At 45.5% G+C, this 16,743-nt stretch overlaps 1 protein-coding gene across 4 annotated transcripts in view; it reads right to left on the bottom strand.

The window, feature by feature from the left end:
• Window positions 1-16,743, bottom strand: part of nrbp2b (nuclear receptor binding protein 2b) — a 51,197-nt gene that overhangs the window by 2,709 nt on the left and 31,745 nt on the right. For 2 of the 4 annotated variants that reach the window (XM_084456488.1, XM_084456485.1), the window contains 16 exons: window positions 6,655-6,777; window positions 6,236-6,337; window positions 5,975-6,064; window positions 5,698-5,738; window positions 5,389-5,483; window positions 5,040-5,063; window positions 4,743-4,850; window positions 4,469-4,524; window positions 4,103-4,198; window positions 2,639-2,771; window positions 2,261-2,363; window positions 1,835-1,885; window positions 1,503-1,638; window positions 554-607; window positions 228-291; window positions 25-80 (listed from right to left, as the gene is read on the bottom strand). In XM_084456488.1, coding sequence (XP_084312614.1) covers window positions 25-80; window positions 228-291; window positions 554-607; window positions 1,503-1,638; window positions 1,835-1,885; window positions 2,261-2,363; window positions 2,639-2,771; window positions 4,103-4,198; window positions 4,469-4,524; window positions 4,743-4,850; window positions 5,040-5,063; window positions 5,389-5,483; window positions 5,698-5,738; window positions 5,975-6,064; window positions 6,236-6,337; window positions 6,655-6,777 — 1,332 coding nt within the window. The remainder of the gene's footprint in view (window positions 1-24; window positions 81-227; window positions 292-553; window positions 608-1,502; window positions 1,639-1,834; window positions 1,886-2,260; window positions 2,364-2,638; window positions 2,772-4,102; window positions 4,199-4,468; window positions 4,525-4,742; window positions 4,851-5,039; window positions 5,064-5,388; window positions 5,484-5,697; window positions 5,739-5,974; window positions 6,065-6,235; window positions 6,338-6,654; window positions 6,778-16,743) is intronic. The other 2 variants (XM_084456487.1, XM_084456486.1) reach the window with 2 other exon arrangements.

Here is a 16,743-nt window from a genome sequence, read left to right as displayed (position 1 = left end):
GTATGTATGTATGCATGTATGTACCTCACTTATGAAGGCGTAGTGAACAAGTTCATTGGCAAGGTCTTTAGAGCTGTCGGCTGAAAGTTACAAACACAATATCTCAGCAACATGCAACATGATGGAGTTCAAATGATTCAAAAGTGTACATTATTCTTTGAATGAATTTGTTCGGTGCACGACATCTACAGGAAGTGATGAAACCATTATTGTGGTTGTGAACTCACTTGGAAGGATGTCACAGCTGAGCTGTCGGTGGAGCTTGTCATCCAGCTTCAGAAACAGAGAGAGCTACAGTATGGAGAGGATAGAGGGACATTTGATCAACCCTAATATATTAACCTCCTAACTCTCATGATCTGTAGTGATAATCCAACTTGAATCATGAATCGTGAATCAAATAAATCATGCAGGTATGATTCATGTTGAAACAAGGAAGTATAGAGCACACCGTTTTTAATCTGTAGCACTGATATTTTCAAGTGCAATACAAATAAAATGTAATATTATTATTACACCTGTACTTAAACAATGGGTTGTGATTGTAACTCACATGAGTTTTGGTCCCTTCTTCATTTGACTCCAAGTTACAGTGCATCTGAATCACCTGCAAAACATCATCAGACCAGCAAAGGTGTCACAGGTGTTAAGGAGCATTGCCCTTACACACACACACACACACACACGCACACACAGATGAACAGATAGAGACAGACATACAGCACACACACGCCCATACACAAACAGAACAAAAACATACAGGGACAAACATCAACTAAACAACCTCCTCAACCCTCCACATGCGGGGGGCAGATTAGTAGCAGATTAATTATGTGTTTCACTTGTCATGTGTTGTTGTACCTTGGGACTGCCCCCTGCACTCCTCTACATCTGGGGGGTAAACCCCTTGCTTCCCCACAGTCTATGAAGCATGGTCCCATTGTAGGTTGAAAGATTCTGAGCACCTGTTCATTTATATGATTAAACATGATATATTCTATATTCAAGTAGTTTTATTTTCATAATTATTTGCGTATTGCTTTGTTTTACATGTATATCAAGTGGAAGTTGTAATTCTATTTTTCTATCATTTCGACGACAGAGTAACCTAAAAGTTAGCTACGGTGCTCAGCCAAGATAGCCTGTGAGGGTCTTTGATGCTCATTTTGTTTTCCTCAGGTACATTATTGTGTATGCTGTTACTTTTATTGTATGGTTATATATTGTGTAAGATTATTGTTCATATCCCGGTAGTCTATGAAGCATGGTCCCATGCTATAAGCCGGTGCTCAGCCAAGTCTTTGATGCTCATTTCGTTTTCCTCAGGAAATAAATGGCTGCTGCCAATGATACTTCAAATTGGGACATCCTTCATTATAGCCAATAAGACACGACGCAGACAGAAACACTACCGTTACACACACACACACACACACACACACACACACACACACACACACACACACACACACACACACACACACAAATACACACACACCTACCTTTCTGGTCTCTGTCTCCTGGGGCTCTGGGGTGGGGGTCTTCACAGTCTCGACCTGCTCCTGGGACAAGGACATGGTGCGGGGGACGTGGTGGGGTCGCGCCGACGCAAAGTTCATGAGGGGGTAGATCCCATTCCTGGGAGGGAGGGAGGAAGGAAGGGGTCAAAGGTTAAACGGGTGCTGAAGACAGCCTTCATACCTCAGTCAGACATTATCATGGAGTTCAGGTGTGCTTTGAATGAGAGGGAATAGAGCTTACTTAGAAGAATAAGAGCTGAAAGAGAAGAGAGGCCAGATTTGAAGGAGAGTTCAAACTTGAGGGTGGAACTTACTTGACATCCTCCAGGAACTTGTCCAGCTCCAGAGGAGACACGTGAGAATACCTGCGGAGTAGAGAGGACAGGACAGGGGGGGAGGGGGCATCAGCACTTCAGACACACTTCACAGGTAGACAAAGACCAGTGATGTAAAAAAAGAAAAGAAAAAAGCAGGGTGCAAGGGAGGGAATGAGTTTTAGAGTGTGAGCGAATGAGAGTGTCTCAATGAGAACAGGTTAGGAGTATGAGCGAGGTCATAATCCATCCTACTCAACGGCGGTGTAGTGGTGACTAATGAAGTGGGTGTGTACTCAATGGCTAAAAACTGTATACCAAAAACTGTATACCCTCCACTACACCACTGCTGCCAACACATGAGGTACACATGAAAAATATGAATTACGTCCCCATACAGCCCCTCATACGAGAGACGGCTCGCACCTGAGCTGCACTGCTGTTCGGTCGCCATGTTTGATTTCTGCCATGACAGCGTTGGGGTCGAAGGACTTGGTCATCTCCTCCACACAGTTCTCTGGCAGCAGGTCTACGGAGAGGAGGCAAGTGAGAGCATGACCTTTAACCCAGAGGCCCAGGCCCGTACCTTGATTGTGCTCACACCTAGTCCAGGGCGCACTTGGTCTAAATACGACCCTGTTCCAAATAGACATGTACTGTCTAATGACAGTTATTTCCCCGATGTTCATTATCGATCATCACACACCCACTGAGAACTGTGAGGTGGTGTGAGTTCCCAGAACAGAGTGGGAGATCGAAGTGAGAGAGAGCAAAGAGAGAGAGAGAGAGAGAAGAGAGACTCACACTGGTTGCTGATGAAGCAGTGCGCGGCCAGCAGCTTGAGAGAGTGGACCTCGAACAGCACGCGGTGGAACAGCAGGTCGTGGGCCGTGGGCCGCTGCTTGGCCTCGTGACGCACGCACGACTGGATGAACTCCTGCAGGAACGAGAGGAGTAGCGACATATGGAGAAGAGCCATGTAAAGCACTGGTCGTCCATTTTAACTGGACTACGAAGTGTTAATAGTGATGATGAGTCTATATTTTAAATGTAGCCTATAATATTGTATTCATTGTGAAGCCATATACAGTATTCTATGACATGCACAATAACGCTTATTAGCTGTGCCCAGCAGCTCTATAGCTTGCTTTCTCAGTCGGTCAGTCCACAAAGCTTTTCCTGGATAACTCAAAAAGTCCTTGACCAAAAATGCTCTAAGTTTGCATGCTGCAACTAGAGACCATAGCTGTGTTCGGAATCACTCCCTATTCACTATATAGTGCACTATATAGGGCGTCAGACATTTTGTTTGTAGTGTCCGAATTCTCCACAGAATTTTCGTTCCCTATATAGTCCACTATTTATTACCCACAATTCACCTTGATTTGCAGGGAACAGTGCATGTACCCTAAATTTTCTACGTTCCCTAGGTAGTTCACTACATGGTGAACCCTATATAGGGAATAGGGAGTGAGGGAACGAGGGAGCGATTCCAAACACAGCTCATGTGTAGCTACTCCAGAAATCATTTCTATGATTCGTCCATAGGTGGCGCTATAGTAACCGATTCAAAACACAAATTTTAAAATGCTGGCATTCCCACGGTGACGAAAATGTATGAAACTTGGTACACTTATGTCATTCCTCACGGGGAACAAATTTGCCTCAAGCACCCATAAGGTCCGACATGCAGGATCTTTCTGCTGGTTGAACATTTGGCAAAATCTATAAAAGGTAACTCCTCATAAACCGCAAGTCTGGTTGGTCTGATATTTCACATATACGTGTATCATGGATGTCTCCCTATAAGTTGTTAACAGTAACTTCGAGGTCCAATCCAAGATGCCGGAGAAATAGGCATTTACAAAAGTAGGTAAATTTGGATACAATTCTCAAGTGCTTATACAGTAGCTTTTTGCAACAATAATCTAGGACCTTGGAACTGACTGGGCATGGGTAGCCTGCCATGCTGTACCATGTCAAAGCATTTTCAGATATCTCAAAGAACAAGAAAATGGCATGCATTTGAAATTAGACCATTTAGGCAAATTGGGAAGCTAGTGCTAATGCAGTGCCTTGACTAGTAGCTCTATAGCTTGCTATGTCAGTTGGTTAGTTGATCCACAAACATTGGGACTGTCTGCACATGCACATATGTGGTTGCAGCTATAGTTTTTTCCTATAACTGGATTAGTAGGTTTAGCATAGATGAAACTGTGGTGCTTATCTGAGGTGTATCTGGGACAGGGGGCCAGCAGTGAGACTCACTCTCATCAGGGGGTCCTCCAGAGACTGGCCTGCGTTGGCGACGGCCTCCTTGGACACAACAGCATCTCCGTTGGCCTGGATCTCCAGCACGGCCATCTAGTTATAAATACATGCTGTTAAGAACAGACCATCAGACCAAGATAGGAGGTGTGAGGATATAATCATGATGTATACTTCTGCAAAACAGCCAAAGAAACGGCGTGTCATGTCTAGACTTGTTCAACACACACACACATTCACTCACTCACTCACTCACTCACGCACACACGCACCACAAAAGCGCACACACACATGCGCACACGCACACACACACACTGAAATCGATGTGCTGAGCACCAGGGGGGTGTCCCTGGGGGTGTCCCTCACCTCCAGAGCACAGATCCCGAAGGAGAAGATGTCGATGGCGTAATCATCCTCCCGCGCTGGAGACGGAGAGAAGGAGAAAGCAGAGATGTTAGAGGAGAAGAAAAGAACAGACGGGCGGAATTATCTGTGTGGGAATCGCCAGCTGTGTGAGGAACGAAAGGCCACGGATCAATAGTGCAGCTAGGATAATTAACCCACATGCACCATATTGACAACTTAAACCACCCACTGATGATGGCTACCCACTGATCAAGACTACTGATACTAGCCGTACAGCCGTATTCTGGAGAGAAGAAGTGCAGGTTCCTCTGCTCGTCACGGTGGGGCCGTCCTTTCCCCTGGACACTGGCCTCCGGGAACACTTGTGAGGGAAGATAGACAGCTAGAAAATCAAACCCGACTCACTGTACACTCAAGTCATATACAATCCCATCCCATGTCGGATCGAACTAACAAAGCGTTGTTGTATATTGACTTCAAAATAATTTGATGTGATAATAAACAGGGAAACGCTGACGTTCGATAATGAGGAGAACAGGACAGGTGTTGCAGAATGCTATATGGTTCTTACCATTCACAAACAATCGGTGCCAAACTGTGGAGAGAGGAAAGCAATGGTTGTTCAGTTGTATAGACCAGCATCGGTGGTTTGTCACTGGTCAATAAACGTACACTACCAGAAAAATGCAAGTTGTAGTTTAACAATGTGAACTGTGGTTAAAGACTTTTTTTTTTAAATTCAAGCTTTCCAGTCAGAGAATAATTCTAATTTGCATCAAAGCAGAGGCTAATGTCAGCAATATGAATTAATAACTGGGAAAAATGCTCATTGTTCTATATTAAATCTATAAAATTCAATTTAGTTTTGATTTGATTGTGGGATGATGTGTTATGTAGAAAGTGGCCATGAGGGGGCAGACCTGAGCCAATCTTGATGAGGCCGTTGTGTTGGATGAAGATGGTGTCACAGGTCAGGTTGCCATGGATAATGGGCGGGTCACAGGAGTGCAGGTAACTGGCAGTGAACAACATCAATATTATTATGGTCCCTTTCTTCCAGGCTAAGCGGACACTCATACACATTCACTTAGTCAGAAACCTTGATACTCTACTCTTTACCATGGCCTGTGGTTCCCTCACTTCCCAACTGATCTGCTCTGCCATTAGGAAAGGTAAGAGAAAAGAGAGAGAGAGAGAGAGAGAGAGAGAGAGAGGGTCACTGTCCTTACCTGAGGGCAGACAGAATCTGGGTACACCACCTTTTCCAAGCCTGGAGCATATGACAGAGAAACATGAGTCCTCTCACAAGGCCATATACTACAGTAAAGTCTGTTTTCCAATGTAATAGATTATATATGTCCTTATGAAAATAACAGCTGATCAACGGCCTCTCTCCCATCTTCTTTGAATGCAGCCGTGGTTTCTGACTAGACTGCAGTGCTTCATTACACCACACGGTGGTGTGGGAGACAATGAATGCATGTAACCGAATGGAATAAATCTGACCTTGACATTCATGGTCTTGTGGTTTTTCTTGGTCTTCTTGAGAAACTGCTTCAGACTTCCAGAGGACATGTATTCTGTGATGAATATGACCTGTAGAACATATGGAAAAAAGTAAAAGTAAATTAAGTTTCAGCCATTTCCAAGAAGGAGACAGGGTAGGGGGTAGAGCAAGAGAGAGGGATGAAGAAGGGAAATCATATGAGAGAGAGAGAGAGAGAGAGAGAGAGAGAGAGAGAGAGAGAGAGAGAGAGATGAGTATACCCGAGCTTGATTGTCCCTCATGTCCAGCCAGTACTTGTGGAACTTGACGATATTTGGGTGCTCCACCTGCATCAGGTTGTCAAACATCAACTTGATCTTCTCCTGAAAGAGATCAGATGTGTGGAGGTGGTTCTGAAAAACCGTGCTCTCATTGTGACAAATATTAGCGTGGAGAATTGGTGGGCAAATGTAGAAGAGGTTGTTTAGAGCACTTGTGTAAGGAGAAGACCTGTCTACAAATGAAAAGCCCAAACATGACCACCAGACCCCGGGAAAGCCCTCTCCAGGTCCAGTGGCTACGTTTGGGTTCCCATGCGTAACGCCAGAGGGAAACCAACATGGTCTTGAGGTTGCACAAAACAACCCAGCAATACTGGTGCTAACTGCTCCCCCTAAAAGCAGTGACAGCGGCAACTTACCTCCTGTGCTTTGAAGACCTTCCTGTCAGAGAAGAGCACCTCGTTCCAGACCACCTCCACCCCCTCCTCCGTGTCCATGGCCAGGGAGGCGCTCTCCACGCCTGGGACGTTCCCCTGACTCACCTGCAGGGGGCAGAGACAAACGCGTGAGAGGGCAGCAGGCACCAAATCTGAAATGCCATATCTATGATGTGTGGCTTGTCCTGGGCGTTACCTACATGTGTGACTGGCCACCATCATTAGTGGTTTCAAAGGCAGCCGCACATACATTTTATGGTCGGGGATATACGGTAATGAGACTGACCAAGATATGCATCTGTTCTGTGTCAAATCTATTCAGTCCAACATTAGATCCTCAGTTGGGTTTCATCCATCTAAAAAATGTACCGGGTCTTACGAAAAAGGATTAGGCTAGTGACATGAAATGCATTCATAACAGGGGCTCCATGCGACCATCTGTAACATGATGATGTAAAACGATACGGGCTCGGACGAGAGATTGTGCTGGAGAAGAGAGAGGTTGATTAACAAGAGCCCCGTCACTCCAAGGTCCCTGCTGTCGATCAAAATGGTCACGGCTCTTTTCTGTCATGGCCCGCAGTGGTGGAATGAAGTGCTCACTGACGTCAGGACAGCAGAGTCACTGCCCATCTTTCGTCACAGGCTCAAAACTCACCTCTTTAAGAAATACTACCAGGATCCTCCCTTTAAAAGCACCAACATTATATTTCTATTTTGCTACTCATGCATTTAGGGATAGATTATGCTCTTACTCACTTGTTTAGAAAGGAGATGCCTACCTAAGTTAAATGCAAATATTGTAAATTGATAAATAACTGTAATGTAATGTAAGAGGAGAGGGAGAGAGAGGGAGGGGAGGAGTGAGAGTGTGAACGAGGGGTTTGGAGAGAGAAAGGGGGTGTGAGGGAATGGGAGAGAGGGGGAACGAGAGGGAGAGATTGGGGGAATGAGAGAGAGAGAGAGAGAGAGAGAGAGCGAGAGAGAGAGAGAGGTGGACGAGCATGTACCATCAGCCTTCAAGGATGGTGAGTCGGTCTGGGTCTGGCAGAGAGAGAAAGCCCAAGGGTCTATTACACAAGCCTCGCATGAGAACACACCTCAGAAAGGAGAGTGTTATGTCCCAACATTTGTGCGTCTGTGTGGTGCCTTGTGTCTCCCCCCCATGTGTGTGTGTCGTTGTGATCATCGGTAGTCCAGCTGTGTCCAATCATCCCCCTGCCCCTGTTGTCTAATCAGAGGACGATCCGTCACATATATATTCTGCGTTGTTTTGCGTGCAAGCGAGGAGAGGGTTGTTTTATTTGTATTGGTGTTCTGTCCGTGATATACTAGTGCAGGGTTTCCCAACCTGGGGTCCGGGCCACCCTTAGGGGGGCGCCAACAATTGCAGGGGGGGGGCGCCAGGCCTCAAACAATTTGAGGCCTTAATATTTGCTAGACAAATATTTGTCAAAGAATCATGTTATTGACATGTTACACAGCAATTTTAACAAAAAACATGATTATATCTGATGAAGGGCCAAAAAGCCTTTATATGATATTTACGCCACTACAATACCATATAACTTCAACAAATTAATCTATTAAGACTATGAATTGTGTCAAAATTAATATTACTGCTACATTGCGAAGCACTTCATTGTACCCTAACTTACACCTGATGTAATTTGCGCACATACAAACATACACAGACTGGACGTTCACAGTGATTTGGGGGGAAGGGGGGTGCAAATTCCATCAGGTGTAAGTGGGGGGCTCTGGGGAAGAAAGGTTGGGAACCCCTGCTCTAGTGTTCTGTGTGGGGTTTTTGGTTGTGGCCTCGTCCTGATCCCCTCCCTTTCCAGTCATTGTGGAGAAGGGCTGAAACCCATGGGTATTCACCTCATCACGTAGGTAACCCTTTGTCAAAGAAACACTAGGTCAGGAGCAAGTGGGTGTTGCACATTTTTGTGTAGCAGTTAGGTTTGTGGAAAGAGCTCAGGGCCCTTTTTGATTTAGGCAGACTGCTCGCACAGTCTTTCTGCTTCTCCTTCTGTCCATAACCATACTCTGTCTGGTAACCCTTCATTTTACAGTTCCCTAATTACTAAGTATTTACCTGGTAAATATATGGTAATTATTGGGTAATTACTACTGGCAATAAGTAGGTAAATACACAGCAACTACACCTAAAGGGATGATTTGTGTGACAGATTTGAACTCGTCTGCGTTGTGTATTTTTATTGTCCAGGAGTGGATTTGAACCTGGGTCTCCTGCATCAAAGACCCCATTCTAACCAGCTACGCCACCGAAACACTGGAGCTAAATCGGTTACTCAGCCGGTCACACAGTCTCTCCCTCATGCAGCCTACAGGCCGCTACGTTCACCCCACGCCCTACCATCAGAGGAGGCGCGTAACAGTCAGAGAGGGCAGCTCTGGACGTAACACCAACACGGAGCGAGTCACTGAGGGCTGTCCCGCAGAGTCAGACAGCGCTGCTCAACACAGAACACCAACACTGAGTCAGAGAGAGATGCTCAACACAGCACACCAACACCGGACAGAACAGTCACATAGTGGATCCACCCGACCCCCCCCCCCCCGGCTACGGGCCTGTCATGTAGTGACATTGTAGTAGTCAAACCTGTCCCTGACTGTTACTGTAGAAGGGCTGGTGTTTAAATGCTTTGCACAGAGAATGACGTTCATCTCGGAAAGCAGGAATGTTGTTGCTGTGTCTCATGCTATGCAGTTGATCAGCAACATGTTTTTTAGTTGTTACATGCTGCAACCCATCCTCCAACCTATAATCACCAGTCTTCAACTAGACGAACATCCTGTTCCATTTACTTTATACAAGCTCCTTAGAATCCTGTAATCTCAAGAATTGTACTGCTCCATCCCCACACCAGAGATTTTCATGTGGGCAGTGTTGTTATTCAAATAATGATTATTTACTTATCCACCTATGATGCAAAGCATTAATTAAGAGCTTATGAGCAGCGGTTAAAGCACCAACGTCTATATTGTGTAACTTTATAGGATTACCTAGCACAAATTAATTACATGTCCTTGCTTCCTTGAGAACTCATTAAAAGAGAAAATGGCTTCCTTCTTGAGCTACCAACACCAAGATGGCGCCATGTATGCTATGGCACGTTAGAGCACTGTTGTTTTTACGCTCCCCCCATCACGGACCCCGCCACCACTGAGAGACACCGTTGACACTTGCACATGACCTGAATGTACTGTATAGGATTCACTGCACTCACATATCATGCCGCACACACATATACACATACATTACACTCTGCATACTCACTGTATATACACTGACTGCACTACTTTTTGTATATCGTTTTTCTTCTTAGCTTATCCTTTTTTGCACTAGCATTTTGTACTCACTCTTTGTACTGTCCTGTCTCATCCCTGCACCCTGTCCAATGTTGTCACGTGGTTATGTACCTCGACCAAAAGCAAATTCTTATAATACGTTGAAAAGCTGCATGGGAATTAGGGTTGCAAAATTCCGGGAATATTAAAAGTTGGAAACTTTCCATGGGAGTTAACGGAAATTAATGGGAATTAACAGGAATAAACTGGGAATTTGGGGGTTATTTATACTAACTGTATTTACCTTGTCATAAACAGAAATAAATATAAACATTTTGCTTTGTCATAAGCAGACATGCAGGCAAACATTTCTAATACAAATTTTAAATATGACATTTTTTGCTTAATCTATTTGTGAGTAGAATTTTAATGGATTCTAGAGTCCTCTTAGGCCACATCCACACGAACAAGGATATTTCTAAAAACGCAGTTTCCCCCCCTCCGTTAACAAAAAATCGTGTCCACAGCAACAGATTTTTGGAAAATATCACCGTCCACACGACAAGGAAAAGGACAGAGGCTTTAAGGCTTGCATCGGCCAAGCCTGGTCCAGAAGACACGTTTGTGGCGTAGTCCTACTTTGGACCTTGCAACAACTTTGGACCTCGCAACATTATGAAGAGGTGGAATAAAAACTATTTGCCGCAGTATATTTACTCTCGGCGGTGTAGTGTTGGAGTAAAGCTAGGTTGATTTCTAATGCATTAAGCAAGCCTAGCAATATGGACCAAATATAAAGAGTCCTGTATATAGCTGCCATTGTTCTGCTCAGACTGTTTCTAGTGCATGTGCAATAGAGAATGGCTCGCAAAGGAGACCCGAAAGCTCCTTTTTACCCTTCCCCACGAATCCACTTAAACCACAGTTTTTACAGATCTCCACCTTGGAAGGCGTCCTCAAAAAGATCCGTTTTCAGTGACCAAAAACTGTGTACGTGTGGACGGGAGGCCAAAACGCAGAGAAAAAAGTCTGTTTTCATGAATATCCGTGGACATGTGGACGGGGCCTTAGTGTGCAGGATGCTAGGAATTAGCTGTGCATGTGATGGAAGAATGCACAGTACAAAATTCAACTGAATTTTCATTAAATCAGGTTGTTTTAACCAAGATCATGCTGCAAGATCTAGAATTGCATTTTATGTTTTTTTCCCCCCAACTAGGCTACATTTAAGTTCCCTGTTATAGGGGTCTGCGGTGGTGTAGCGGTCTAATGCATCATGTTCCGGTGCAGCTGCCCATCAGGGACCGGTGGTCTCGCCAGATCTGAGTATGGCCGGATCCCAGAGGGAGTGGCCTATTGGGTCGATGCTCCCCGAGGATGGTTAGTCTAATCTCGGCTTGAGAGTTCGTCACACAACAGCAACCCTGCCTGGTGTCAGAAGTACAGTTGGGAGCTGAGATAGTCAAGGAGTTGTCTCTCCCTTTCACATTGCCGACCGGCCGGGTTGTGGACGAATCCTCAAGAGTTAGTTTAGGGGGTAACTGGACACTAGGTCAGGGTCAATTGGCTACCAAATTATAAATATAAAGATAGATAAAATCCTAAAATAAGTATATAAAATAAAAAATGGTTGAAAAAAAAGCAAAAAGCTCCAAATTTCCACAATTCCCGAGCTTAACTTACCATGGAAAATTTCCGGAAAGTTTCCGGAAATTTACTGGAAATGTTCTGGCCCTTTGCAACCTTAATGGGACTAACTAATTCTGATTCACTACTATAACTGGGAGTTGGGGGGGGGGGTGTTGGTCAACAAACCCATACCCATAATGAAACTCCCAATCTGCAGCCCAATCCCTTAAATACAGCACAGATCACAGCATTTCCTGCCACACTGGCAGCCCACCAGGCCGGCTTGGCTCTGCCCGCCTGGCTCTGCACTCCGACCACACTATGTGGGCGCTTGGCACATGGTGAGGAGGACAGTTTCTCCAGAACCAGATGGCTTGGATCTGTGCTGTTGGGGGAGAGAGAGAGAGATACAGTAGAGATAGAGATAGATAAAGATAGAGAGAGAGAGGCTGCCTTTGGCTGACCACACACAGTGCTATTAATATCATTGTCTGTTCCACTATCTACCCCAGGATGTAGCCCATCTACACATCAAATCTTTCCCCAAGAACGGAACCAGCATTTGACCTAATTCAAACACTCCAGCCATGTGTTATCTCTCAACGTGCAATGCATGATAGATGGAATTCTCTTCCCGTCTAACTGTGTGTGGGGGGGCGGGTCTTAGTCACAAGAGGGTGTGCAGAGCAGAAGAGAGATGACATATAATCTCTCCCACTCACTCAGGGATGAAATTCTGATTATAGGTATTACAGGCCTACACAATAATCTGACATACTGACAAGACAGAGAGATAGCAGTTGGAATAGAGCTCGGGCCGTCTCCACGCTGGGGGAGTGGTCTCACTTTCATTGGGCGTTTTCCTTCCACCCTGTAGATTGTTTTTGGCTGTTGTTTATTTTCTCTAGAAGCCTGGGAAACAGCAAGCTCCCTTGTTGTCGGGCAGGGAAGGTTCCTCGGGGACCTAACAGGGTCTGGTACTCTGTCATCGAACTGTGGAACCAGTAAACACACCAAGGGAATAATCTGATTGGCTGTTGAGGGGGGAGGTAGGTTAATGGTTGTTAGTGAGGATATTGGGTCCTCATGTCATAACAAGCCCAACCCTATTCTCTCTTTTCTGTTCGGTGTTGAGGCAGCTTACTGTATGAGCTGACAGGGGTAACCTTAAGTAATATCTAAAGGCATTTCTAAAGGCATACAGAGAACATATTTTGTGTGGAACAGGTTTTAAGGGTAAATTTTCACTCACAAGAGGAAGAGACCCTTAAGGTTTATGTCATTAACTCCTGAGATGTCCCCCGCTATGCTAGGAGATTCAGAATGGTTAGGCCTAAACCGTACTGTATCAAGCAGTGGGATTATGTTTTGCCACTTTGATTTGGCATAATAGCAAGCAAATTCTGTACTACAGTAGGACCCCACTTATTCGAACCCAAAGGGACCGCAGGTCGTTCGTATCTCTGAAATGTCAATTCAATAAGTGGTATACTTGTTGAATAGACAGATAAATAATAGACAGATAAATACCCTTAATTACTTGTGAAAATGCATCAAAATTGCAATCAATTAGCCAACTAAACTGATACAGCCTAGCCTATAATAGGCCTACAGTACCCTAGAATAAGATAACGAATTTCCACTTGAGTGCGTGCTTTGATCAAATACAGCAGCCTACTTTATTCTCAAATGAGGCCTACGCTGCATCGATAGGCTACTGTATTCGCAGAACAAAATGGTATAGCCTAAAAGTCTTTAAAACAACCGATGTAGGCTATACGCTGTAGGCTTTTATTTAACAAATACAGTAGGCCTAGTAGGCTAATCTACATGCTCACAACACGTCTGTGTTCCTGAAGTCCATTAACTGGGAACGAAAAATGACTTGATACTCCTCTGCTTCAGGTTGCTGATGCACTTTCTGGCTACCAAGGAATGCAGCTCTCGCAGCAGACTCGTTTGCGTTTTGCGCTCGACATTAGAGCAAAGAAATGAAACGTGACAGTAGGCTACAGCCTACAGGCAACATGTAGGTCTACATACAGTCTGTTTTTATTCACAGAAGGATACAGTACTGTAATGAAAATCCCACCAGTAACCAGATAGCAGGCTAAAATAAAGGTAGACCGGGAGGTTCGGATCTCTGAAGTTCAGATGAGTGGGGTCCTACTGTACCATTATATATAATCAATGGTGGTAATGATTATATATAATGGTAGTACAGTAGCCTGAAATGTCAACTGCTTGTTGTTGAAGCCTAACCGCCTCTCTTTGATGGACTCTTTGATGGACTGAGGCCAAGGGGTGCCAGACCCGCCTCCAAGCGTGTTGCGGTGGTGTGAGGCTGGTGGGCTTCATTACATTTCTCTGTCGACTGTAGCGTTAGCCTGGGCAGCATTCGTTTAATAGTTAAAAAAAAATAAAAAATAAAAATAAATAAACATTGCACATGAATAGCTGTCAATTTGAGGATTCATTGTGACAATAAATTAGAAAGAAAAGAACACTGTTCGTTAAATATCTGTAGCTTTCACTCAATGTAGCCTACAGCATGTCGTTGGTGTCCGAGACATCTTGAATTAGGCTATAGCCTACTGTTTTGTAAGCAAACGTTTTTCGGCACTTTCATCATTAGTTTCTCCCAAGTGAAAAGACAAACTATAGCCGTGTTCGGAATCGCTCCCTCGTTCCCTCACTTCCTATTCCCTATATGGGGTTCACCATGTAGTGAACTACCTAGGGAACGGAGAAAATGTAGGGTACATGCACTGTTCCCAGGAAATCAAAGTGAATTGTGGGTAACACGTCCATCAGTGGGAAAACATCTTCAAGTGGGGGATAGCCCTGTTGTAATGGAGATGCAAATCCCAGCTGCGCAGGGCTGACACGCCCACACACACACCGCACCAGGCCAAGCCAGCACGTGCATGGAAAATGTGATATCAGATCCTCTTTCCCCCGTCCCCCCGTCGGCGCTCCACGCAACAACCACACCTCTCCAACCTCCCCCTCTCTTCCCTCTCTGCTCTCCCTCTCCTCTCCTCGTCCCACCTTACCCTACCTTCCTCTCCTCTCCCCTAATGAGGTCCGCAACCTTGTTTCACCAAGCCGCCCCACCACCTGCTCCCTAGACCCTGTCCTCTCCTCTCTCCTTCAGTCTATTACACCCCAAATCCTTTCCTTCCTAACCCACATCATCAACACATCTCTTGTATCAGGATGCTTTCCCTCTGCTTTCAAGACTGCCAGTCATCCCTCTCCTGAAGAAGCCATCACTTGACCCCTCTGACATCAAAATCTACAGACTGGTTTCCCTTCTATAATTTAGGTCAAAAACACTCAAACATGCTATATCTAAACAACTGTATTTCCAACCTCCTGGAACCCCACCAGTCCAGGTTCAACGTGGGCTACTCGACAGACAGCCCTCCTTGCAGTGACAGAGCCACTCCACGCCACAAGAGCAAACTGTCTCTCCTCTGTCCTGATACTCCTAGACCTTTCAGCAGTGTTTGACACAGTGGACAACCAGATCCTCTTCTCTACCCTTGAAGAGAAAGGCGTCACAGACTCTGCTCTGTCCCTGTTTGCATCCTACCTGACGGGTCGCTCCTTCCAGGTGACGTGGAGAGGGTCCGTGTTGGAACCACGTAGTCTGTCTACGGGAGTTCCACAAGGGTCAGTCCTGGGTCCTCTTCTTTTTTCCCTCTACACTATATCTCTGGGTTCTGTCATTCGCTCGCATGACTTCTCCTACCACTGTTAAGCCGATGGCACCCAGCTGGTCCTGTCTTTTCCACCCTCTGACACACAAGTGGAGGCACGTGTCGCTGCCTGCTTGGCTGACATCTTGGAGTGGATGGCGACACACCACCTCAAGATCAACCTGGACAACACTAAGCTGCTGTTCCTCCCGGGGAAGGGCTGCCTGCACAGAGACGGCCATCACCATTGACAACACAGTGGTGATGCCGACTCGGACTGCGAGGAATCTGAATGTGACCCTGGACGACCAACTGTCACAGATCACATCCATAACATGCCCTTGGAGAATCCTGCTCTACATTTTCAGGAGGATTCTCCATTTCCTCATTGACGAAACGGTGCTCTTCCAGGCTCTTGTCATCTCCCGCCTGCAACTGCAACTCCCATTAAAGCCATTAAACCTCTGGAGCTTGTACAGAAAGCTGCAGCTCATCTGGTGTTCAACCATCTCAAATTCTCCCACACAACTTGGGGCTACCAACTCTGGTACTAGCCTACAGGGCAATGAAAGGAACAGCTCCCTCCTACCTCCAGGCCATGGTCAAGCCCTACACCCCCTTGTTACCTCTACACTCTGCTACCGCGAGCGATTGGTTGGAATGAAGTGGTAGAATGAACTGCCCACTGACGTCAGGATTGCAGTCGTTGCCCATCTTTCGTTGCGGCTGTAGCTCAGAAGGTACAGCGGGTCGTCCAATGATCGTAGGGTCGGTGGTTCGAATCCCAGCTCCTCCTCACGACATGTCAAAGTGTCCTTGGGCAAGACACTGAACCCCAAATTGGTCCCAATGAGCAGGATAGCACCTTGCATGGCAGCTGCCGCCATTGGAGTGTGTATGTGTGTGTGAATGGGTAAATGAGAGGCCTTCATTGTAAAGCACTTTGGATAAAAGCACTATATAAGTGCAGTCCATTTACCATTTCGCTGCAGGCTCAAAATTCACCTCTTCAAGAAGTACTACCTGGATCTTTCCTCTAAAGCACTTTTTATATTTAGCTACTCTTGCACTTTAGCACTAGATTATGCCCTTAGTCACTTGTTTATAAAGGCACTTGTATTACTACTCGCCAGAATTCACAATGACAACAGTACCTACATTAAATGCAATTAGGGTAAGTCGCTTTGGATAAAAGTGTCTGCTAAGTGACTGTAATGTAATGTCGTGTAATGTAATGGAAAGCAGAGAGAGAGGCCCAGGTCTGTCAGAGAGAGACAGTGAGGCCCAGGTCAGTTAGAGAGAGAGAGAGAGAGAGAGAAAGAGAGAGAGAGTGTGTCTGGTGTAAGAGAGGTATTTACTTAGCGAAACCCGTTTAAGCCTGAGTGATTAAACCTGGGATTATTAACCCCACCACCACGCC

The sequence above is a fragment of the Borostomias antarcticus genome, assembly GCF_949987555.1.
Source record: "Borostomias antarcticus genome assembly, chromosome: 2".
NCBI classification, from domain to species: Eukaryota; Metazoa; Chordata; class Actinopteri; order Stomiiformes; family Stomiidae; genus Borostomias; species Borostomias antarcticus.
This window is presented reverse-complemented; position numbering and strand designations above follow the sequence as displayed.